At 44.7% G+C, this 26,787-nt stretch overlaps 1 protein-coding gene across 1 annotated transcript in view; it reads right to left on the minus strand.

Moving 5' to 3' along the window:
* SENP5 (SUMO specific peptidase 5) overlaps positions 1-26,787 on the minus strand; it is a 40,368-nt gene that overhangs the window by 10,326 nt on the left and 3,255 nt on the right. The window contains exons 2-6 of the mRNA XM_075340554.1: positions 24,300-25,747; positions 5,016-5,121; positions 2,389-2,521; positions 2,188-2,235; positions 212-289 (exon numbers count right to left, since the gene is read on the minus strand). Of these exons, the coding sequence (XP_075196669.1) occupies positions 212-289; positions 2,188-2,235; positions 2,389-2,521; positions 5,016-5,121; positions 24,300-25,716 (1,782 nt within the window). The 5' untranslated portion in view covers positions 25,717-25,747. The remainder of the gene's footprint in view (positions 1-211; positions 290-2,187; positions 2,236-2,388; positions 2,522-5,015; positions 5,122-24,299; positions 25,748-26,787) is intronic.

The raw sequence follows: 26,787 nt of genomic DNA on the forward strand, positions 1-26,787 counted from the left end.
GGCCAAGCCTCCTGATGTGCCCACCATACATGCACTGGAAGAAAACAATAGTCCAGAATATTGAAATAATAATAATAATAATAATAATAGTCCATAATCTTAATGACGGTGGACTTTCAGCTGAAATATCTGGAGAGAGCAATAAAGATTGATCTTTTATCCCCACTTATTTCAGTGACCCCATACTGAATGAATGTAAAGAAAAACTTGCCTTTTTAGTCCATCGTTTCACTCCATCATATCCTTTGGTCACAAGTTGCTTATGAAAAAACGTGTTAAAGAAGTGAATCTGGAAAAACAAATGGAACGTTAACAACAGTGTCTGCAAAGAGAAATGGTAAAAGATGCAAGATTTCTGGTTACCAGCAGGAGATTATCACTAGTAATCCTGCTGCTATGTAGTCCTCCATATTCATGAGATCTGTATAACCCGGTCCCACCACTAATTGGATGTTTTCTGCCTATGCATAGTGTACACAGAATGCTGCTAATGAGCATCTATACAGAGGTCAGCATTCAGACAACTGGCAGATCTTCAGCAATGTGTAACAGTAATACGGCAATACAGAATGCAATGGGAGGTGCTGGAATAGGGTCCAACCCCGTAAGCAGAGAAAAAGTAGGAATCCGGCAAGCAACAGAGAAATTAAAATTTGGCTTTATTAAAGAATAACATGGCGTCTGTGCACATGTGTGACGTTTTGGTCACTTAACCTTTTCAAGAGTGGGGAGCCACATGGGTTAATTTGTTACTGCACTATTAGGGTTATAACAGTATAACAGGCATCGTTATTGTAAGGTGTGCTTGACACATAAAACGATTTTATCAAAACCGCAGCAAGCAGCCCAGTAAGTGATTCCTCATTGCTGGAATAAGGGCCTCTGTCTCTACATTATGCTGCAATCAGATTAGCTAGCACAAATCTGTTGACAAATTCCCTTTAAGTTATATTTATACTGCATTATTATCAGGAACAAGCATTTCCCGTAATCAGGCAGTGTAAACAGGCTGCCAATCACTCAATGACAGAGCAAAATACTTTTTGGTGAATAAAACAATATTTTGGCTGTTTAAACAGATCATTCTCGGCAGCACATCATCCTGTGTAAACAGCACCTGTGCTGCTGAGAATAATAATCAGCCTATGCACAGAGGACAAACAATTACTGATCATTCTCTGATTATACATATGAGTTCTCGTTGTCTAAGGCTGGTTTCACACTACGTCTTTTTAACATCCGTTGAAAACGTTTTTTTAGCGGAAGTACGGATCCTGCTTTTACAGCAAATAACGTATGCAAACGCATATGTTATTTTGCAGGATCCTGCACTGGATGTTTAGGGGCGGGCATTGGAGTCATGTGATCGGGAGTGAGGGGAGCTAGACTGGGAGCCGGCTTCTGACAGCTGCAGACGCTGGTAACCAAGGTAAACATCGGCCTTGGATACCCGATATTTATCTTGGTTACGAGTGTCTGCAGCTGCTAGGAGCAGGGCTGTCTGCACACGTAACCAACGTAAACATCGGGTAACTAAGAGAAGTGGTTACCCGATATTTACCTTGGTTACGAGTGTCCGCAGCTCTCAGGTGGGGGAGAGAGGAAGGGGAGGAAGGGGGAAAGACAGAGATAGAGAGAGAGAGGGTGAGGGAGGGAGTAGAGAGATAGACAGATCACGCGAGACTGGTTCTGGGCATGCTCAGTACTTTCTGGGCATGCTCAGTACAAAAGCAGGATCCTGTCCATCAGCACGCCAGCGTTCACCTGCGTTCGCGTGCTGTTTAGTCAGGATCCGGTGACTTGCAGTATTTTGACGCAGCTCAAAAACGCTACAAGTAGCGTTTTTGAAACATGTTAAAAAACTGCAAGTCACCGGATCCGCACTATAACGCACGCAAACGCAGGTGAACGGATGTTAACGCGAGTCCATTGCAAATGCATTGAAATGAAAACGCATTTGCACTGGATCCGTACTTCCGCTAAAATAACGTTTTCAACGGATGTTAAAAAGACGTAGTGTGAAACCAGCCTAACCTGGCTATTAAATCACTGCTGATCAGCAAATACGACCCATTCTTCACAAATACATTGCCCCCAATCAGCTCTGTATGATCACACTAGTGACTAGGAAAGGACTATCTAAAAGGTAACAGAGAAAAAGTATAACTAAGAATTGTAAATTCACACCTTATCTGGCGCAGTATCCATTATGAGATCACCATACATGTTAATGACCTATATATAAAAATAAAATTTGAATAATTAAGATTTTAATGGAATATTGATTGAAAAGGTTATATATGCACACATACATGCAAATGGTTTTATTCCACAAATAACATTTCAAAAAAGGCTTTAAAAAATAAATTAATATTTGTATTTCCAAACCTGGTCATTGAGCCACTGTTGTTCATCAAGGGTGATAAGATCATCCAAGTAGAGCGTGTGTTTATTATAGCAGATCCGGAAACCACAATTTTTGGCTCTAAACTTTGCCATTTCCTTGCAAATGAGAGGTATCCTGAGAGAGAACACGATGAAACAGAAATTACTATTTATATTGTGTTTATCTGTCTGGACCAGGTACAATACGCATCAGTGGACAAGTCCCTACAATGCATCATCCCGGTGACGTGTCTAAGGCTAGGTTCCCATTTCCCTTGTTTTAAATCCGTCAGGTCATTGCGAGTGAGCGACGGATCCGTCGTTTTTTAGATGTCAACTGACACAACGGATGTGTTATTTCACAGGATTCCGTTCAGCGGAATCCTGTAAAAAAAAATAAAAATAAAAATAAAAAAAAAAAAAATGATTGTCGCGTCAGTTACATCCAATAATGAGTCACATGACACCGGGGAGGGAAGTGGCTGATTGGGCACAATGTGGCCATTTTCATTTATGGGTGTAATCACTTATTGACAGCGGTTTATGGCTGTGTGTTGAGTTATTGAGTGCATACCAGATTTATACTGGTTATACAAGCTGTACACAAAAAACAAAAAAATGACACAAATAACTAAATATATTCAGTATCTACATGACTGTAAAACGCTGGAGAATTCAACAGGTTGTTTTGTGTGAAACATCAAAAATGAAGGAAAAAAAAAATTAAAAAAAAATTAGCATTTTCTTTCTACATTTGCATTGCATTTTTTTTTTTTTTTACATTAAACAGTAAATGGATATGTACTGCAAATCAATGCAGAAAAGTAATACGATTTTTCAAGCAACACAAAGCCTCATACTGCCACGTCGATGCGTGAAAAAAAAAAATTATGGCTGCTGAAAAGCAGAGGCAAAAATCAGGGTAGGGAACTAAAGGAAAAACAAAGTTTTCTCCTATTCCATAGGATAAAAGTTCCCAGTTCTGCTGATTGGTGCAGTGGTTTGACCCCCAACAATCAATAAGTTGTTGATAACTTAAAAGGAGGTAAAATTAGTCATGAGCGAGCACTAAAATGCTTGAGCGCTCAGTAACCGAATCGAGCAGATCAGACGCTCGCGTGGACTCTATTTGAGAAACGAGCATAATGGCAGTCCATGGGAAACAGCATGGGGAAGACACATGAACACCCAGGTCGCTGTTGGGAACTAAGTAAATAAAAAAAGAAAAAACAAAAAAAAACAAAAAAAAAAAAAAACGAACAACATGGGGTCCCACCTATTTTTTAGATAGCCAGCCAAGGTAAAGCTGGGCTGATATCAGTCTGACCGGGAGTGACCTATGAAGTGTTGTTCTCAAAACGAGGCTCCATAGGATATGCTAGACAGAATCGGTAGATATCGTGGGATCGCCATGGACTATGTCGACGCAGTGTGGATTTATTTTCAATAATAAATTAGTGAAGGAGGGACTGGTTTCTTGTTTGTTTGTTTTTCTTTGACTCTCTTTTTATGCCTTTCGGAATCCCATTTGTGGACTAAGTCAGACTCTGTGGACTCCTTTGAATCTTCATGTTTTCTTTTTTTTTCTTTAAATAAATTGGTGAACGAGGGCTAGCATGGGAGAGTCTTTATTCAAATATATACAGGAAAAAAATAGTGTCTTTCTTCTTTTTACTTACTAGGTTAGCAATGGGGTGTGATAGACACTTCTCCCATGGGTTTAATGTCAGCTGATATCATCTACATAAATTATTATCCCGACTATCACCACACCAGAGCAATCTTGAAGACATGGGGCAAAGTGCCAGAAATGGATCATCTTATTTGATTTACCAATTATCGGGAGGCTGCGGGCTAATATTTTTAGGCTGGGAAGAGCCAAATAATACAAGCCCTTGGCTGGTTATCAAAAATAGGGGGGGCACGCCATGCAGGTTTTTTAATTATTTATTTATTATGTTAAACAAGGGTAAAAGTACCCTTTAGTGCCACATGAAAGGCATTCAAGGGTGCAAGTGTACAAACCCTGCTCAAATCTAAGCTCTCCTTCCTATATCTGAACTGATAAGAATAATGTTCAGAGCATCGCGCCCCCAGGATTCATACAAGACCTGATGACGCGATGTGGCCGCCCAATCACAGTAATGCCAGTAGCCAACATGGCTACGGCATTACTGTGTAGGACAGGTAAAACCCGTATGTTTATTGGCTAAGAGCCGCAAAACGTGGGGAGCAGTGCTTGACCACCCACGACACTATTGAGTAATGAACTTATCTGAGCACATGATGCTCAATCCAGTATTGCGCAGTGCTGAGCACACTTGTTCATCACTAGTTATAATACAAAATACATTGTAGCAATGTCATCCAGGTCAGTAATGCACAAAACAAAAAAAAACAAAACAGAAAACACAAAAAATAAACAACACACAATAAAATGTCTATAAATTAGGCGTCTGCCTTACACCTGGGTGCAGTGAAGTGAAACACACAGGAAGACGCAAGTCTGACTGTCCTACGCTCTTGGAGGTATTCAACACCAGAGGCTTGCAGATTACAATAAATGTCAGTAAATAGCATGATTTTTCCTTACTACTGAAGATTCGCATGAGGAGTATTAAATACCAGACCTGTGAGTGAAGTCCTGGTTAAAAACCTCCTTTAATCGAGTAAGGACGTCCGTTTCGCTCAATGGAATCAAACTCCCATACTTCTTCACAACTTCATTGAGAAGATCTAGAAAGAGATGGGAAAACAGAAGATAACAAATATAAAAACCACAGAAATATTGTTCAATCTGAGATTTAGTGGGGGGGGATCATCTCTGCTGATTATCATGTGAATGTCAATCCTTCTTGAGCATGAGGGGTAATCCCATACCACATAACCAATTTGTTATTACACTGTTGGACTTTACCCTTCGGCACAACTTCTTCCTGTTTAATGGGAAGTTCTACCAGCAGCTCAGGGACAGAGCAATGGGGAGCCCTTGTGCTCCCACTTATGCTAATCTGCTCCTGGGCTGGGGGGAGGATAAGGTTGTGTTCAGGGACGAGGATGTCATCAGGAGCCCACATATCTTTTGGGGCCGCTATATATATAGATGACATCCTCGTCCTATGGTCGGGGGGCCCTCTGAATTCAGTTTGTTAACCATCTTAACACGAATGACATAGGACTCTCCTTTACATCAAAGATTGGGGGTGATCACATTAACTTTCATGAAGTTTCCATAACTAAGGGGATGGATGGCTCTCTGCAGAGTAAAATTTATCGTAAACCATCAAGTACTAACAGCCTTTTAAGATGGGAGAGCGCCCATTCGGTCCCTCTAAAGTGGGGCATCCCTAAGGGGCTATTTTACAGACTACGGCGACATTGCTCCTCTGAGTGAATGAGACACAGGTATCTGACCTTAGTAAGAGACTTCTTAATTGGGGGATACCCCAAAAGGGTCATTGAACAAGCACATAGACAGGCCAAACCTGTGTAGATCTAGCCTTCTTACACCTATGGCAAAAGTAGACCATGACCAGATTACACGCCTTGTGGGCACTTTTGATGGCCAAAAAGGAAAAGTTATGGAAATCCTTAAACATTGGGGCGTTCTTCGAGCAGACCCTGTCATCTCAGAGTTTATATCCCCAAGACCGTCCGTGACCTTTAGGAGGGGCAAGTCAATAAAGGACCGTGTAGTACATAGTCACTACACAGCACCTCAGAGGGGCTCTACCTGGCTAGATAGAAGGGATTTCGGCACCTTTAGATGTGGCAAGTGCAAGTTCTGTGGTTGGGTGGCACCATCCTTTACAAGTATAGCTACTAATAGGACTTTCTAAAATAGACATTTTGCAAACTGTCGAACCACAGGGGTGGTGTATGTCTGCACGTGCCAATGTCCCCAGGACTATGTCGGTAAGACAAAACGCAAATTGCACGTCCGTATTGGAGAACATCTGGGGGACATTCGACACAAGCAGGATACACCACTAGCGAGGCATTTAAATAATATACAGTACATGGAGGTAATATGGATGCCTTCTCCTTTCGAGTCATTGAATCTATCCCCCAGTCACCAAGTATGGGGGGCTGGAATAATAAAATCTTGCAGCATGAAGCAAGATGGATTTTTTGATGAAATCATTAACCCCTTTAGGAATGAGCAACTTTTGTTTACCAGCTTCATTTAGTCTAAAGGCCACGTCTCACTAAGCAACATCGCTAGCAACATCGCTGCTGAGGCATGACTTGTGACGTAACAGCGATGTTGCTAGCGATGTTGCTGTGTGTGACATCCAGCAACAACCTGGCCCCTGCTGTGAGGTCGTTGGTTGTTGCTGAATGTCCTGGACCATTTTTTAGTTGTTGCTGTCCCGCTGTGAAGCACACATCGCTGTGTGTGACAGCAACAACTGAATGTGAAGTGAGCAGGGAGCCGGCTTCTGCGGACGCTGGTAACCAATGTAAATATCGGGTAACCAAGGAGCCCTTTCCTTGGTTACCCGATATTTACCTTCGTTACCAGCGTACGCCGCTCTCACGCTGCCAGTGCCGGCTCCCTGCTCACATAGCCAGACTACACATCGGGTAATTAACCCGATGTGTACTCTGGCTAGGAGTGCAGGGAGCCAGCGCTAAGCGGTGTGTGCTTGTAACCAAGGTAAATATCAGGTTGGTTACCCGATATTTACCTTAGTTACCAAGCGCAGCATCGCTTCCATGCGTCGCTGCTGGCTGGGGGCTGGTCACTGGTTGCTGGTGAGATCTGCCTGTGTGACAGCTCACCAGCAACCCGTGTAGCGAAGCTCCAGCGATCCCGGCCAGGTCAGGTTGCTGGTGGGATCGCTGGAGCTTCGCTTAGCGTGACGGTACCTTTACATCTCAACTGGTCCCTTCGTAGTAATCATTTGATTCTCATTTGCATTAATACACCCAATGTTGGTTTTACCATTATATTTTGCCCATATTTATACACCTTGTGTGGCTTGGAATTTGAACAATAAACTAAATGATTACACTACACAACTTCGTTTATGGTATACAAATGCCCCTTTTCTATTTTATTTATATACGGTAATTAAAATTTCTACTTTTAGATATCCAATATGTGTACAGGGATCTATGACGCATAACTGATTAGTAATGGTGTCTTTGTACATTATGTCATCTTGATTGCGATTACATATATGTGGGTCTGGCGGATCCGGCGTTATGATACGTAGCCCCATTGGAGATCTTTAATACACATGCACGATAACTTATGGGGCAGGCATGCCGTTACTGAGCTACGGTATGTCTTGACATAGCTGTACTGGCGCTAGCACGCCTCGTGTCATGGACGTGCACGGTCTGACATTGGTGCAGTAGCCGTCTATTCTAGGGGAGGTGGGACGCGGTGCGTAACGTATGTGGTCCGCTTCCAAATATTTTGGGGGCAGGCCTGTGATGGAACGCACTGCGTTCCACGGACTGACGCTTCATGTTAATGTGTCGTAGGCACACCACCTATATACACGACTTGCACAGTTTCATTGTGGGACCGTAGCTATCTATTCTGGGGATGGGCCTCTACCAGTCCTGGCAGTGCGTCATGCATGTGGGCCACTTCCATACATCTTGGGGGTGGCCCATTTTGGAACACATACCGTTTCACGGAATAACGCAGCTACATCAGCATGTTGTGGCTGCACACTGCAATTGATGGGAGTTGATGCCAATCATATTGGGGGTGGGTCCGTATTGGAACAATTTTTCTGCACGGATTAACAACTTAATAGGACAGCATTTAATAACCATTCCCTCTGATTGAGGGTTGCTGACAATTTTTAAATTTATATGTAGACTTTTGTACTTATTTTTTGGAATGCTTGTGATACGGTAGCCTTCTGGCCCCTCCCCTCATTGGTATCACATGGGATGTGGTCCAAGCCTCACTTTTAACCTTTACTGGACTATAAGGAGGGCTGTGGATATTGCTTATTCATGTATCGTCCTCAGACACTGACACAGCTTTCCTTCTAAGGGGTCACTGGGTCTGAGACCCTGGATCATTGACCTATGACCCCTGATGAACCCTGGTGTATTTACAACTGGGGAGAAACGAGTCGGGATGCAATGGGACTGATTGCTTCACTATATCCATAAATACGACCTTTAAGATGAGAACCCGAACGCTCTTTATCGTCTGCTGTGATAGGTGTTAGTCTGTGCAGGGCCATATAGGGTTGCTTTAGGGCTTCCCGACGGTGAATGGGGGCGCCAAAAACAGGGCGTCATACCCTCCATTGTTAGGTAGGGACTTCTAGGGCCTACTAGGTTCAGTGTGTATAGGCCATTATCTATATGCCTTAAAATATTCGCTGGATAGAGGATTGTTATTTTTTTCTTGTTGCAGGTTGTTAACATACTGGGAATCTACCCTTAACAGTTTGATGTGGTTATTACATTATCTGCATATATCCAATAGAACTGGTTAATTACATCAGTAAGTGTTGCTTCTGTATATTATGTTTTGATATTGCCTATACATGTATGCCTACCTATTGGAGAACTCTACCTAGTCTTTTTAAATCATTTGTTTGTTTTGGCCTTGATCTTTTAATTAATTCAATAAAAGCTATTTTTTTAGCAGGGTTTTTTGTTTTTGAGGGTTATATTAAATGTCATGACATGGTAGGGCATTATAAAGGCTAAGGAGGCTACCTCCTGTGTTTCACAACTATGGTATTCTACTAGAGACACTTAAGGCCACTTTACACGCTGCGATATTGGTCCCGATATCGCTAGCGTGCGTACCCGCCCCCATCGGTTGTGCGACACGGGCCAATCGCTGCCCGTGTCGCACAACATCGTCCGGACCCGTCACACGGACTTACCTTCCCTGCGACGTCGCTGTGACCAGCGAACCGCCTCCTTTCTAAGGGGGCGGTTCGTTCAGCGTCACAGCGACGTCACAGCAGCGTCACTGAACCGCCGCCCAATAGAAGCGGAGGGGCGGAGATGAGCGGGACGTAACATCCCGTCCACCTCCTTCCTTCCGCATTGTGGCCGGGAGGCAGGTAAGGTGAGGTTCCTTGTTCCTGTGGTGTCACACGGAGCGATGTGTGCTGCCACAGGGACGAGGAACAACTTAGTTACTGCTGCAGTAACGATATTTGAGAATGGACCCCCATGTCACCGATGAGCGATTTTTCACGTTTTTGCGACGATGAAAAAATCGCTCATGGGTGTCACACGCAACGGCATCGCTAAAGCGGCCAGATGTGCGTCACAAATTCCGTGCCCCCAACGAGATCACTTGAGCGATGTCGTAGCATGTAAAGCCCGCTTTAGTGTACATGTGTACTGTATGGGAAGGGGGGAGTATATGACATCTGGAGGAGGCTTTTCTCTCCAGACAAAAAAAGAACCAGACAAGTAAAAATCCAACATCTGCCATTAGGGTCAAGTCGGCACCACAATCGAAATTGGCAGATTTGTCTGACACTAAATCAAATGTGTAGTAATGGGTTTGTCCACCCCTTGTTTTAACCCCTTCCCACTGGGGTCAATTTTTCTTTTTTCTTCACCATCCTGCTGTAAAAAAAAACTAAAATAAATAAATAAAAGTACCTGAAATCTTTCTTCCTTAGGTGAGTATAATTACAGTAATGCTACACTTCAAAGTTAAATACAGTGGGTATGGAAAGTATTCAGACCCCTTTAAATTTTTCACTCTGTTACATTGCAACCATTTGGTAAATTCAATTTTTTTTCAGTAAGGCTGGGGCCACACGGGCACTACTGCGATCCACTTGCATGAGACTCGGCTCGTGCTGGCAGTACAGCAGAGCCGAGTGTCATGCCTGTGTCCTTGCAACTGAGGTCCGTTCGTGCGAGCAGACCTCAGCTGCGGGCCGGCACTCAGGAGAGGAGGGAGGGATTTCTCTCCCTCTCTACTGTGTAGCCGGCTATTGCCATTCTCGCACTGCACTAGCAGTACACCGGTGTACCGCGAGTGCAGTGCGATTTTTCTCTCGCCCCATTCACTTGAATGGGTGCGAGAGAAAGAGACTCAGCTTACAATCGCAGCATGCTGCGATTGTTTTCTCGGTCCGATTAGGGCTGAGAAAATAATCGCCCATGTGTGCTGACACACAGGCTAGAATTGGTCCGAGGGGAATGCGATGTTTTATCGCACTCCACTCGCACCGATTTTCTCGCCGTGTGGCTTAGCCCTAAGGCTGGGGCCACACGGGCACTACTGCGATCCACTTGCATGAGACTCGGCTCGTGCTGGCAGTACAGCAGAGCCGAGTGTCATGCCTGTGTCCTTGCAACTGAGGTCCGTTCGTGCGAGCAGACCTCAGCTGCGGGGGGCGGGCCGGCACTCAGGAGAGGAGGGAGGGATTTCTCTCCCTCTCTCCTGTGTAGCCGGGTATTGCCATTCTCGCACTGCACTAGCAGTACACCGGTGTACCGCGAGTGCAGTGCGATTTTTCTCTCGCCCCATTCACTTGAATGGGTGCGAGAGAAAGAGACTCGGCTTACAATCGCAGCATGCTGCGATTGTTTTCTCAGTCCGATTAGGGCTGAGAAAATAATCGCCCATGTGTGCTGACACACAGGCTAGAATTGGTCCGAGGGAAATGCGATGTTTTATCGCACTCCACTCGCACCGATTTTCTCGCCGTGTGGCTTAGCCCTAATGTACACTCTGCACCCCATCTTGACAGAACAAAAACAGAACTGTACAATTGTTTGCAAATTTATTAAACAAAAACTGAAATATCACATGGTCATAAGTATTCAGACCCTTTTCTCAGACACTCCTATTTAAGTCACATGCTGTCCATTTCCTTGTGATCCTCCTTGAGATGGTTCTACTCCTTCATTGGTGTCCAGCTGTGTTTAATTAAACTGATAGGACTTGATTTGGAAAGGCACACACCTGTCTATATAAGGCTATGTGCGCACAGTGCGTTTTTGCGCATTTTTCGGGTGCGTTTTTCGCCTCAAAACTGCATGACTTTGCTTCCCCAGCAAAGTCTATGAGTTTTCAATTTTGCTGTCCGCACACAACTTTTTTTAAGCTGCGTTTTTGAGCTTTAAAAAAAAAAAAAAAAAAAAAAAAAAAAAATGGACATGTCAATTCTTTCCTGCGTTTTTCTGCGTTTTCCCCCCATGCAATGCATTGAAAAAAACGCAAAAAAACAACGCAGAGATCAAAAACGCAGCAAAACGCAGTGAAAAACGCACAAAATCGCGGTAAAAACGCATGCGTTTTGTTGTGCATTTTTAGCAGTCAAAAAAGCACAAAAACGCAGCGTCAAAAAAACGCAGTGTGTGAACTTAGCCTAAGACCTCACAGTACATGTCAGACCAAAAGTAGAATCATAAGGTCAAAGGAACTTCCCTAGGAGCTCAGAGACAATTGAGGCAAGGCACAGATCTGGCCAAGGTTACAAAAGAATTTCTGCAGTACTCAAGGTTTCTAAGAGCACAGTGGCCTCTATAATCCTTAAATAGAAGTTTGGGACCACCAGAACTCTTCATAGACCTGGCCATCAAGCCAAACTGAGCAATCGTGGGAGAAGAGCCTTATTGAAAGAGGTAAAGAAGAGCACCAAGATCACTGTGGCTGAGCTCTAGAGATGCAGTAGGCGATGCAAGAAAGTTCCACAAAGTCAACTATCATTGCAGCCCTCCATCAGTCGGGCCTTTATGGCAGAGTGGCCCGACGGAAGCCTCTCCTCATTGCAAGACATGAAAGCCCGCATAGAGTTTGCAAAAAAACACATGAAGGACTCCCAGATATGAGAAATAAGATTCTCTGGTCTGATGAGAGGAAGATAGAACTTTTTGGTGATAATTCTAAGCGGTATGTGTGGAGAAAACCAGGCACTGCTCATCACCTGCCCAATACAATCCCAACAGTGAAACATGGTGGTGGCAGCGTCATGCTAAGGGGGTGTTTTTCAGAAGCAGGGACATGATGATTGGTTGCAATTGAAGGAAAGATGATGTGGCCAAGTACAGATATCCTGGAAGAAAACCTCTTCCAGAGTGCTCTGGACCTCAGACTTGGCTGAAGGTTCACCTTCCAACAAGACAATGACCACAAGCACACAGCTAAAATAGCAAAAGGAGCGGCTTCAGAATAACTCTGACCATTCTTGACTGGCCCAGCCACAGCCCTGACCTAAACCCAATTGAGCATCTCTGGAGAGACCTGAAAATGGCTGTCCACCAACGTTCACCATCTACTCTGACAGAACTGGAGAGGATCTGCAAGGAAGAATAGCAAAAGATCCCCAAATCCAGGTGTGAAAAACTTGTTGCATCATTCCCAAGAAGACTCATGACTGTACTAGCTCAATAGGGTGCTTCTACTCAATACTGCGCAAAGGGTCTGAATAATTATGACCATGTGATATTTGGGGTTTTTTTTTTTTTAATACATTTGCAAAAATTTTGAGATTTCTGTTTTTTTCTGTCAAGATAGGGTGCAAAAGTTCTGAGCGCTGTAGTTTTCTGGCACTTTTACAATTGTTTCTTTATTCACTCTCACGCATAGTGTTTCACCATTAGCGGCTCCACATTAGACTTGGTAGCCTCTGGGCGCTGGTATTTTCTATTCTTCAAAATATTTATTTTGTAATGGAGGGAGGAAAAGAGGGAGGAGATTCGGATTAAAAAAAAAAAAACAGTTTCATATTCTTTTCTTTTTATTTTAAATTAGGGATATTTGGCTTTCGGCTGAAGTTTCAGGATGATCCTAAGATGCCCTCTGACCTTTTCAGGTGACATTAATGTGACCTTCTCTAAACATTTGATTGCACATGTCCAACTGTTCAATGTTTCAGAAGGTTTCCACAACTTGCTGTTCTCTTAAGAGAGATCTTAAATGCAACATTCAGAACATTTGTTTGATCCATGAATTGCCCAATAAATTGAGAATTAATTAGAATTGGTATTTAAACAGTCCTCCTCACCATGCTGGTCACGTTTTGACATCATGAGATCAAGACAATACCTAACAATTGATCAGATGTACTTCACCATTGAGAGGCTTCAAGCAGGATGTTCTCAGACAGAAGTAGCCACTGAGCTTAGAGTGTCACAGAGTGTCATCACAAGAGATACAGAGAGACTGGCAAAATTACAGCAAGGCAGAGAAGTGGACGTCCTTTGGCCACATCCCACACTGCTGACCGCTTCATTGAGAAAATGACCTTTAGAACTGAATGATGAATGCCACACAACTCCAGGCACATTTAAAAGAGGTGAGAGGCACCCAAGGGTCCCGTAAGATCATTTGAACCATTTACATAAGCAGTGTATGCATGATAGATGACCTGCAAGGGTACCTGACCACACCACCATGCACAGGCATCATCGTGTTGCTGGTGTAGGAACCAGTGGGCCTCACTGGTGTTAACTGATTAAAGTCGATTCACGCAGAGCACAAATGATGGCAGCCAGCGATGTTGGAGATGTCAATGAGAGTGCTATGCATTAGCCAGTTATCAAACGAGCCTTTGGTTTTGGTGTTACAGTGTGGGCAGGTGTGTTGAGTCAATACAGAACCACTCTACACTTGTTAATGATACAGTGACAATCTCCTACTATCTGAATAACATCATTAATCCAGTTATTGTGCCACTGCATGAACAACACAGGCCTAATTTCATCTTCATGGATGACAGATAATGCTTCAGCTCTTCAATGTCACATCATTAAGGAACAGCTGCTAGACATTGGGGTACCTCTAATGGAGTGGCCTCCACTCTTCAGACCTGAATCCCATAGAAAAACTATGGGATTCGCTGATTTGCCATGTAGAGGCTCGCAACTCTGCACCCCAAAACCTCAATGACAAGAAAGCGTCCCTTCAAAAAGAGTGGAATGCCATGCCTCAGCAGACACCGATGTACCGCACGTGCAGAGCGAAAATCGCAATAGCCGGCTACGGAGGAGAGAGGGAGAGAAATCCCTCCCCAGCGCTGGCCCGCCCCCTACAGCTGAGGTCCGCTTGCACAGTCGGACCTCAGTCGCAGGGACACTCGGCCCCTGCTGTGCTGCCAGAGTGAGCCGAGTGTCATGCGAGGATTGCACTAATGCTCCATGTGGCCCTGGCCTGATTCTGAGATTTGGGACATGTTGACCTTCATTATAGTGGTAAATTTTGGTCAATATTTAAGAAATTGTTTCTGGAAAAAAAAACAAAAATTTCACAAAAAATAAATTTTATGCCCTTAACCCCTTAACGACCTTGGACGTACTGAGTACGTCATGGTGACATGGTGCTAAAGGACCCATGACGTACTCAGTACGTCCTGGCGAAATCGCGGTCCCGGAGCCCCGGGGAGTGAAATTTATTTACTTAAACGGTGGATTCGGGAAGGAGGGGACCTCTGCCTGACGTCAGGAGGGGTGGTGCCTCCTCCCCGAACCTACAGAGGCTGTGATTGGCTGACGAACGCCGCTCAGCCAATTACAGCCACTGTAATGTTCCAGCCATTGAAAATGGCTGGAACATTGAAATCCAGCCCTGATCAGTGCTGCTGTAGCACTGGCCATTGGCTGGAGCTGGGTGATCGATGCTTCACCCGCCCCCAGCTCTGATTGGAGAGACCGGTCTTGTGACCGCTCTCTCCAATCAATGTGGATCTGCGGCCTGTGACCGTCCCTGGAAGCCGAGGAGAGCGGTAAGTTGTTGTCCCCGCCGCCCGCCCCTGTCCCCGATCGCCCCGCCGCCCGCCCCTGTCCCCGCCGCTGCTCCCGCTTCACCGCCGCTGTCTCCGATCGCCCCGCCGCTGCTCCCGCTTCACCGCCGCTGCTCCCGCTTCACCGCCGCTGTCTCCGATCGCCCCGCCGCTGCTCCCGCTTCACCGCCGCTGTCTCCGATCGCCCCGCCGCTGCTCCCGCTTCACCGCTGTCCCCGCCGCTGTCTCCGATCGCCCCGCCGCTGCTCCCGCTTCACCGCTGTCCCCGCCGCTGTCTCCGATCGCCCCGCCGCTGCTGCCGCTTCACCGCTGTCCCCGCCGCCATGCTCCCGATGCACCGCTGTCTCCGCCGCCATGCTCCCGCTCCACCGCCGTCCCCGCCGCCATGCTCCCGCTGCACCGCCGTCCCCGCCGCCATGCTCCCGCTGCACCGCTGTCTCCGCCGCCGCTCCCGATCCACCGCCGTCCCCGCCGCCATGCTCCCGCTGCACCGCTGTCTCCGCCGCCGCTCCCGATCCACCGCCGTCCCCGCCGCCATGCTCCCGCTGCACCGCTGTCTCCGCCGCCGCTCCCGATCCACCGACGTCCCCGCCGCCATGCTCCCGCTGCACCGCTGTCTCCGCCGCCGCTCCCGATCCACCGACGTCCCCGCCGCCATGCTCCCGCTGCACCGCTGTCTCCGCCGCCGCTCCCGATCCACCGCCGTCCCCGCCGCCATGCTCCCGATCCACCGCCGTCCCCGCCGCCGCTCCCGATCCACCGCCGTCCCCGCCGCCGCTCCCGATCCACCGCCGTCCCCGCCGCCGCTCCCGATCCACCGCCGTCCCCGCCGCCGCTCCCGATCCACCGCCGTCCCCGCCGCCGCTCCCGATCCACCGCCGTCCCCGCCGCCATGCTCGCCACTGTCCCCGCCGCCGTCGCACCCACCTTTTTCAGCCGCTGCTGCCCCCGATCGGCGGCGGCCGCCGCCTCCTTCATCGGCTGCCCCTTCTCCATCGCCACACCACCTATCCCTCCATGTGCTGCAAGCCACCCTCCCCCCACGTGGGGGGAGGGTGGCTGGCTTGCAGCACATGTGGGGGGAGGGTGGCTGGCTTGCAGCACATGCGGGGGGAGGGAGGGGGGCTTTTCACGGCTCAACGTTATAAACTTCTGTGAAGCCCCCAGGGGTTCAAAGTGCACATAAAACATCTAGAAAAAATATTTGAGGGCTCTAGTTTCCAAAATGGGGTAACTTATGGGGGAGCTCCATTGTTTAGGCACCTCGGGGAGTCTTCAAACCCGACATGGCGTCCGCTAATGAGTGCAGCTAATTTTGCACTCAAAAATTCAAATGGCGCTCCTTGCCTTCCGAGTCCTGCCGTGTGCCCAAACATTTGATTTCCACCACATATGGGGTATCTGCGTACTCAGGAGAAAATGCACAATACATTTTATGGTGCATTTTTTCCTGATACCCTTGTGATAAAAAAAGCTACCTGGTTGAAGCAACAGTTTTGTGGTAAAAAAAAATTTTTTTCTTTTCACGGCTCAACGTTATAAATTTCTGTGAAGCCACCAGGGGTTCAAAGTGCACATCAAACATCTAGAAAAAATATTTGAGGGCTCTAGTTTCCAAAATGGGGTCACTTATGGGGGAGCTCCATTGTTTAGGCACCTCGGGGAGTCTTCAAACCCGACATGGCGTCCGCTAATGAGTGCAGCTAATTTTGCACTCAAAAATTCAAATGGCGCTCCTTGCCTTCCGAGTCCTGCTGTGTGCCCAAACATTTGATTTCCACCACATATGGGGTATCTGCGTACTCAGGAGAAAATGCACGATACATTTTATGATGCATTTTTCCTGATACCCTTGTGAAAATACTAATTTTTATGGCTAAAGTAACATTTTTGTGTTAAAAAAGTAAAATTTTCATTTTTTTGTCTACATTGCTTTGGTTGCTGTGAAGCTCCTAAAGGGTTAATAAACTTCTTGGATGTGGTTTTGAGCAGAGTGAGGGGTGCAGATTTTAGAATTGGGTCACTTTTGGGTATTTTCTGTCGCCTAGGTTTCTCAAATCACTCCAAATGTGATGTGGTACCTAAAAAATTTTTTTTTGTAAATTTTGTTGGAAAAATGAGAAATTGGTGATGAACTTTGAACCCTTCTAACTTCCTAACGGAATTTTTTTTTTTTTCAAAAATTGCGCTGGTGTAAAGTAGACATGTGGGAAATGTTATTTAGTAACTTTTTTGTGTGACATATCTCTCAGATTTATGGGCATAAAATTTCAAATTTTGAAAATTGCAAAATTTTCAAAATTTTCGCCAAATTTCCGAAATTTTCACAAATAAACGCAAAACATATCGGCCTAAATTTACCACTGACATGAAGTACAATATGTCACGAAAAAACAATCTCAGAATCGCCAGGATCCGTTGAAGTGTTCCAGAGTTATAACCTGTCAAAGTGACACTGGTCAAAATTGCAAAAAATGGCCGGGTCTTTAAGGTGAAAACAGGCTGGGGGCTGAAGGGGTTAAAGCAGATAGTTATATCACAGAAAATCATTAATAAATAACCTTTCCCACAAGTCTACTTTACATTTGCACAATTTATGAACTTTTTTTTTGTTGTGAAGTGGGAAAAAAATAATTTATAAGGACCACAGCTGAAACTCTCTCTTGTAGACTTGGCCAACCCTCAGTAACATCAAATGAAGGTCAGTGGACATAGGTGGTTGAATTGAAGGACTTGCTTCATCGCCCATTTACAGTGATTAAAAAAAATTACAAGCTGAGGATATAACTCCCAGCATTTTCATAAAGGAGTGGAAGAACTTGCCGTTTTGCCTGTCCCAAAGACGTTTAATCGCAGATGGAATTGCTGCTTCAATGAAACGGAGAGAGACACTGATATTAGAAAAAGTTCTTCTGGCAGCTGTGTATGTGGACTCAAGTCATCGTATATTGCTCGATGATCAACAGCTTAGTAAAGGAAAAGAAGCTCTGAGAGGTAGCAGTTAGGATGAGTGGGCTACAGACTTCTAAGATTAAGAGGACTTGGGTCCTACCAGTGCTACTGCTGCCGCATCTTCAGCCTCATCAGATAAGGAGTTTCATTTTGAAAAGTATGTGGATGATATGGAGGAAGCAAAGCGTTGCTGCAGGGAAAAAGATTCCACCCCCATAGAAAACAATTTACCATATTTCAGAAAAATGTTTCACTTCCTCTCAACATTAGAGTTCAACCATTCATCAAAACTGACTGTGCATGAGCCATGAGGCAATTCCTTTATATACGGAGATGTTGCCCATGTGGTCACTGCTTTGCCAACAAGTCAAGTTAGTGTAGAGAGGTTGTTCTCTGGCCTTATCAAATATGACCTACCGTATTTTTCGCTTTATAAGACACACTTTTGTTCCCCCAAATTTTGGGGGAAAGTAGGGGGTGCGTCTTATAATCCGAATATACGGGAGGGGGTGTGTGTATAATATATATATATATATATATATATATATACACACACACACACACACACACACACACACACACACACACACACACACAGAGTCCAGTGGAGGTGCGGACAGCTCTGGAGCGGTGCTGGGGGCTGCTGGGGGCAGGGAAAGCTGGGAGCGGCAGCGTTTGATCTCCTGCTCCCGCTCATATAATATACACAGCTGCTGTCCATCAGAAGCGTGGTGCTGAAACTGCATCGCGCCGATGGGCTGTGGCAGCGGGGCATATTTTATCTGCCTGTGCTTACCTTTGATCGCACATGATCCCCCCTCCCCCTGTGTTAAATATGGCCTCCCGTGCTGCTGCCCATAGTAAAATAATAAACTCTTTACTCACCTCCTCCAGCGTCTGCCCGATCTCCCTCCTGCTGCTGTGATTAGGCACGCAGAGATATCTCTCTGCTGTCCTGATCACATGACCTGCACTAGAACCAGGAAGTAGGAAGTGCAGGAGACAAGAGGAGCTCAACCCCGAGGAGGGACACACGAGACAGGACAGCGCTGCAGAAGGTAAGGAAAGAGTTTTACTAAAAGCAGCAACACGGGGGCGATATGTAACACAGGGTGATGTGTGCCAGCCACAGTGGGCCTGTGTGCCAGCCGCAGTGGGCCTGTGTGCCAGCCGCAGTGGGCCTGTGTGCCAGCCGCAGTGGGCCTGTGTGCCAGCCACAGTGGGCCTGTGTGCCAGCCACAGTGGGCCTGTGTGCCAGCCACAGTGGGCCTGTGTGCCAGCCATAGAGGATGTGTGCCAGCCATAGGGGAAATGTGGCATCACTGGGGGACGTGTTCAATATAAGGTGGCCATATCCAGATTAAGGGGGCTAATTTTAGGATGACGGGGGTATGAGGGACATATACCCTATATTATTTGTTAGACGGACACTGGCATTATAAGACGGACCCCATTTATTAAAAAATTCTCTATTCCTTCACCAAATTTGGGGGTGCGTCTTACAACATAAAGCGAAAAATACGGTAATAATTTTATCTATGAAGGAGGATCTGATGGAGGCGATACTATTTCTCAGAACAAATTCATAGACTGCACAAATGTTGTTCCGTATATTTTTGTTCAAAACTATTTCCCTACTGACTGCATAGTGTATTGCATACTTACAATTTATTAAAAGTTTTGTATTCCAATAAATATATTTTATGTTCTATGTAAACAGCTTGATTATTGAATTAGAATAAGGATTACAAGCCTGATGTTACCATTTTACTACAGTAAATTTATCACAAACATGAATCATGTATTAGAGAGTCGGAGTCATGGAGTCTGAATCAAGGAAATTGAGTATTTGGGAGTTTGGCTTACCGACTCCTCAGCCCTGCATTTTAGCCTTTGGAGCACAAAGTTGTCAATAACAGTCAGTGGACTCCTCTTGCAGAGGCCCCCCAAGGTGTGAGGTGCAAACTACACCCCTCAGGGAATTCATCCAGGAGTGTAATGTGCATATTATCACTGTGCAGAAAACGTTATAAGATAACTTTATTCTTTGGGTCAGTACAATTACTGCAATGCCGGGGATATTTAGGAATTTTTCTAATTTGACATTTTTGCAAGCAAAAATGTAGATTTATAAAAACTTTTGTTATTGCGTTGCTATATTCTGAGAGCTATAACTTTAATTATTGAACGAGCTGTGTGTGAAGTTGAAGTTTTTGATCACTTTTTTTCTGTTTTGTGTGTCAATATTAAAAAACAAAAAAAAAAAAACAAAACATTTCTAGTTTTTTTTTTTTATAGTGTTCACCTAATGGGCTAAATATTGTGCCTGCTTTATAGACTGGTATCACCATGTATGGAATGACCCAAACGTGTATTTTTTGTTTACTTTTGTTTTAACTTGCAAAACATTTGTTTTTTTTTGTTTTGTTTGCTTTTTCTTTCAATGTTTTCTTCACTTCTTGGCAGTATGGGACATCACCTTTCACTTGCCTGATTGCTTGTCTAATACGATGTAACACATCTGCATCGATCTTACACAGATAGGAGGCGTGTCATGTCTTGCTTATTGCAGGACCTTACAGGCCACTATATCTAAGTGACAGCATAGCCATTATTGGGCCTAGGGTTTAGGTGACCATCGGCACCGAGTGACCACAATCATGGAGTGAAAATGGTGAGAAAGTAGGAGCACAATCCCTCATAAGCAGATACAGTGCCTTGTGAAAGTATTGGGCTCCCTTGAATTTTTCAACCTTTTCCCACATTTCAGGCTTCAAACAAACATTTTTTTTAATGTTATGGTGAAGAATCAACAACAAGTGGGACACAATTGTGAAGTTGAACGATATTTATTGCTTATTTTAAACTTTTTAAAAAAATAAATAACTGAAAAGCGGGGCGTGCAATATTATTCATCCCCTTTACTTTCAGTGCAGGAAACTCACTCCAGAAGTTCATTGAGGATCTCTGAAGGATCCAATGTTGTCCTAAATGACTGATGATGATAAATATAATCCACCTGTGTGTAAGGGTATGTGCGCACGTTGCTTTTTACCTGCTTTTTACCTGCTTTTTTGCTGCTTTTTCTTCTGCGCTGTTTAATGCCAAAATGGATGTGTTCTTCTATTCAAGCAAAGTCTATGGGAATTTGGGTTTCTTGTTCACACTATGTTGTTCAAAATGCTGCCTTTTTGTGGCAGAACGTTGGTCAAAAACTCAGCTTTTCAAAGAAGCAACATGTCAATTGTTTTTGCCATTTGGGTTTTGCACTGCAAAGCTGAGTTTTTGACCAAAGTTCTGCCACAAAAAGGCAGCAGTTTGAACAACATAGTGTGAACAAGAAACCCAAATTCCCATAGACTTTGCTTGAATAGAAGAACACATCCATTTTGGCATTAAACAGCGCAGAAGAAAAAGCAGCAAAAAAGCAGGTAAAAAGCAGGTAAAAAGCAACATGCGCACATACCCTAATGAAGTCCCCGTATAAATGCACCTGCTCTGTGATAGTCTCAGTGTTCTGTTTAAAGCACAGAGAGCATCATGAAGACCAAGGAACACAACAGGCAGGCCCGTGATACTGTTGTGGAGAAGTTTACAGCCGGATTTGGTTACAAAAAGATTTCCAAAACTTTAAACATCCCAAGGAGCACTGTGCAAGCGATCATATTAAAATGGAAGGAGTATCATACCACTGCAAATCTACCAAGACCCGGACGTCCATTCAAACTTTCTTCTCAAACAAGGAGAAGACTGATCAGAGATGCAGCCAAGAGGCCCATGATCACTCTGGATAAACTGCAGAGATCTACAGCTGAGGTGGAAGAGTCTGTCCATAGGACAACAATCAGTCGTACACTGCACAAATCTGGCCTTTATAGAAGAGAGGCAAGGAGAAAGCCATTTCTCAAAGATATCCAGAAAAAAAGTGTATTTTAAAGTTTGCCACAAGCCACCTGGGAGACACACCAAACATCTGGAAGAAGGTGCTCTGGTCAGATGAAACAAAAAAATCGAACTATTTGGGCACAATACCAAATGATATGCCAAACAAAGCAAAATCTACAATGGAATGGTTCACAAATAAATGTATCCAGGTGTTATGTCGGCGTCACACGGTACGATATATCGGGCGATATGTCGTTAGTGACGCACATCCGGCATCGTTAGACATATTGTACCGTGTGACACCACTGAACGACTATTAACGAGCAAAAATACTCACCTTATCGTTGTTCGTTGACACGTCGTTCATTTTCAAAATGTCGGTCCTCCATCGTTCCCGAGGCAGCACACGTCGCTCCGTGTGACACCTCGAGAATGACGAACACAGCTTACCTGCGTCCCGCCGGCAATGTGGAAGGAAGAGGTGTGCGGGATGTTACGTCCCGCTCATCTCCGCCCCTCCGCTTCTATTGGCCGGTTGCTGTGACGCCAAACGTCCCTCCCCCTTCAGGAAGAGGATGTTCGCCGCCCACAGCGACGTCGCTCAGCAGGTAAGTGTGTGTGACGGGGGTTAACGACTGTGCGCCACAGGCAACTAATTGCCCGTGACGCACAAACGACGGGGGCGGGTACGATTGCTCGTGCGATCGCACGATAGATCGTCACGTGTGACGCCAGCATTAGAATGGTCAAGTCAAAGTCCAGACCTGAACCCAATTGAGAATCTGTGGAAAGAGCTGAAAACTGCTGTTCACAAACGCTCTCCATCCAACCTCACTCAGCTCCAGCTGTTTGCAAAGGAAGAATGGTCAAGAATTTCAGTTTCTCGATGTGCAAAACTGAGAGACATACCCCAAGCGACTTGCAGCTGTAATCGCAGCAAAAGGTAGCGCTACAAAGTATTAACTTAAAGGGGGCGAATAATATTGCACGCCCCAATTTTCACTTATTTTTTTAAAAAAAGTTTAAAATAAGTGATAAATTTCGTTTACTTGTTGCTGATTCTTCACCATAAATTTTTATCTTTATGTTTGAAGCCTGAAATGTGGGAAAAGGTTAAAAAAATTCAAAGGCGCTGAATACTTTCGCAAGGCACTGTAGATGCTGCTGTCACTATTGCCAGCAGAATCTGATGGGATGAATACCAGGGATCGGTTTGCACACTAATCGTAGCAGGATGTCAACTACGACATGCAATGGACACACGTTGATGATTTTGCCGGCTCTGCTTGCGAGCCAGCAAAATGATTATGCAGTACATGTATGGCTGTTTGTGTGAACACACCTCTTTGCTGGGCCGTACATGTATCGCAGATGTAGGGAAGGGGTAAAGGGTATAAATATTCAAAAAGATTGGATTGCACACTTTTTTTTTTTCTTTTTTAAAACATTTTCATCAAATTTACAATACTTCCAAAAATAATTGGAAAATATATCAATGTACATTTACCAATAACAAAGTACAATGTGCCATGAAAAAAATCCGAGAATCACTGGGATATGTGAAACACACCAGAGTTATTACCACATCAAGTGACAAGTCTGATTTCAAAAATAGGCTTCATGACTAGGGGGTTAAAGGGAACCTGTCAGGTCAAAAAAAGCGTTTTAACCTACAAGCAGGAGCCTGTGTGAGCTATTAACCCCTTCCTACCCATCCCTTTCTTGTAATATTGTGTAATATGAAAGTACTTACATATTCCCTATGTAAATAGCATAGAGCTCTAGCCCCATGGGCATTGCATGCTTTCAATGGTATTACGCCCAAGTGGGCGTGATACCATGGATTTACATGAGTGACGTCATCCTCTGCTCCTTCAGAATTTCGCGTGTGGGCGCTTTACCATTCTCGCCGCCTCATCCTGGTGTTTGTTGGTCGGCTTCTGACACGCACTGCACATGCTCAGAAGACTCCTGCGGTTCCTATCATGCGCAGTGCGCTTCAGAAGCCGACCAGCAAACACCAGGATGAGGCGGCGGCAAGAATGGTAAGCACACGCGAGATTCTGAAGGGGCAGACGTGACGTCGCTCATGTAAATCCATGATATCACGCCCACAGGGGCATAATACCATGGGAAGCATGCAAACGCCCACAGGGCTAGAGACCGTGCTCATTTACATAGGGAATATGTAAATAATAAAATGTATTTTTTTACTTTCATATTACAAGAAAGGGATGGGTAGAAAGGAGTTAATAGCTCACACAGGCTCCTGCTTTTAGGTTATAACGCTTTTTTATTCTGACCGGTTGCCTTTAAACAAATGACTATTTTAAACATTTTGGTTTCTTTTTTTACACACAGGGCACATACCGCAAATACTGGATGCAACTTCTTCATCTGGGACGTTGTTGAGGAACTGCTGTCCGTTCTGTAGGCCCGGTATATCCAAGCCTTCAGAAGTCGTCTGTTGCATGGGACTTTTACAGTAAGGATGATCCAACAACTTTGTACTAAATATGTCAGAGTCTGTGCTGTCATCCAAATCCATGGGGCAGGATTCATCTCCATTCCCAACAATGTCCATGGAAGCATTTTCCTGACATCCAAAAGCATCGCTAGCACACTCATTCAGTTTGTCATTAGTCAGGGGAATCTGGTCATCGTCCTTCTCGCCATGAGCAGCCGTTTCCTCCTGGCAAGATATGTAGACTTCTTTTTCGGTGAGTAGAAAGTCATGTGGCTGGTTGTTGGGAAAGTCACTTGCCCTCTTGGTTAAGGAGTCGGCGCCGCACCACGGAGCGGGTGCACAGAGCAGAGCTTGCTGGCTGTCTTTTAAGAGAGAGACGTTGGATGCGGCATTTCCAAAAGGAGCTTCCACACTCTTGACAGCAGCGTCACCTCGTAGGCAGCTTTTGGTTGTGCATTGTGGGATCTGATATAAAATTCCTGAAGTGTTATTGTTCATATCGTATGACCTCCGTCCCGCTCGTTCGTGTCTCTGAAGTTTCAACTTCAAATACGAGACCACTTTCTTAATCCTGCTTCTCAGAGTCTTCTTGCAGCAGTTCCAAAAACCTTTCTGAAACCACATCCAGTTAAAATCCAGTAGTCTATAGTTTGTCTTTCGTGCTCTGAGCTTCTCAGACTGTAATTTACCACAGGCTGCAATCTGAAAGAGTTTTCTCTGCATCATAAATAAGGGTACTCTTCCGATATTAAGCAAATTACAGCTTTTCAGCAGCCATAAGCCTCTAGAGCACGTTCGTTGTAATAAATGAGAAAGTCTCTTTCCCTGACTCTTGGCTGCCTCGAAGCTGCGGGCAATTTCATCCTTGAATTTCTGCACCTTGGAGATCTTCTTTGGTGGCACACTAGCAGAGTCTTGATGTACAAGATTTATGGACACAGGTCTTGATGCCTCCTTCCCACCACAAAGTTTAGTCGTCTTTGCGGCTTGCGATTGGGTCGCTGTATTTATATGTAACGGAATCTCAGAAGAAAAGAAAACTTTTCTAGGACTTTTTAGCTCGTCTTCTTTTACGGCGTTTTGTCCAAATTCTGTTCCTGAGGTCCGACCAGCAAATCTCTTCTGTGCTTTCGCTTGGCTGCCGGCAATCTGCTGGTCCGTACGGTCATCTTTCAGACTGGTATTATTCCATTTTTTGGAGAAGGGATTTGTGTGTTCTATGGAGATAAAGTTGCTAAAACCTCCACACTGTCCAGAACATTTTGACGGCTGGACAGAAAATCGATTTTTTGGGGGGTGTAAAAATTTATGTTCTTTCATTTTTCAGCCACATAAAGGGCGTGAAGCTATCCTAAAAGAAAAAAAAATAAAAGGGAAAATGCTGAGTAAACAATCCTGACATTACAACAGGTGCACATTTATTAAAATCAACTTTCACATAAAAAAGAGAATATATAGGTGTAGACAGATATATATATATATATATATATATATATATTATATATATTTCAACATTGCCTTGTTTATGGCTGGTTAGTGTTCTGGTCACATCACCAGGAGGGAGGCCGGGTTCACAGGAGTATATAAAATATCGCCACGATTTTATCCAGGAAACTTATTTCTCTCACTTGTCATCTGTATACAATCTGCTTTTTTACATCAGCAATTATTAAAAAGACCATGTATAGGCTCCTATGTGAAAGAATTACAATGTGAATGTTATACAGATCTTCCGTTTGCGATTTTTTTATTTAAGCATACCCATAGACTTAAATGGGCGAGTCTGACCTGACACATGGAAGAAACTAGTGTATGCAGCGATTTTTTTTTTTTTTTTTTACACAATCAATTTGGGATGTAGTTGAAAAATCCCATTTAAAGTACACTGTGAATATATTGTATGTGAAGACATCTTTCTTTCTCAGCTGATGATCTTGAGACAGGGCAAAAAAAGAAACACTTCCTTTACATCAGGGGTCCCCAACCATTCCTACCATGAGCATCACGTTCAACTCTGAAATATGGTTGCAGACCACAGTATAAAAGGAGAAATGTAGAAACCCCGTGTGTCTTACTGAAAGTTATAATCCCACGAATAACCCCTTGTAAAGTAATAATACCTCAAAAGCCCATTTATAAAGTAATAATGCCCTGAGTGCCCTCTTACAGTAATAACAGCCTAACCCCCCCCAATTAAGTACTTGTGCCCTTAGTTCCCCTTTATAAAGTAATTAGTAATGATCGAACACTAACAGGCTCGGGTGCTTGGTACCGTTAAAGGGAACCTGTCACCACTTTTTCGGCCTATAAGCTGCAGCCACCACCACTGGGCTCTTATATACAGCATGTTAGAATGCTGTATATAAGAGCCCAGGCCGTTGTGTAGAACAT

The sequence above is a fragment of the Anomaloglossus baeobatrachus genome, chromosome 3, assembly GCF_048569485.1.
Source record: "Anomaloglossus baeobatrachus isolate aAnoBae1 chromosome 3, aAnoBae1.hap1, whole genome shotgun sequence".
Taxonomy (NCBI): domain Eukaryota; kingdom Metazoa; phylum Chordata; class Amphibia; order Anura; family Aromobatidae; genus Anomaloglossus; species Anomaloglossus baeobatrachus.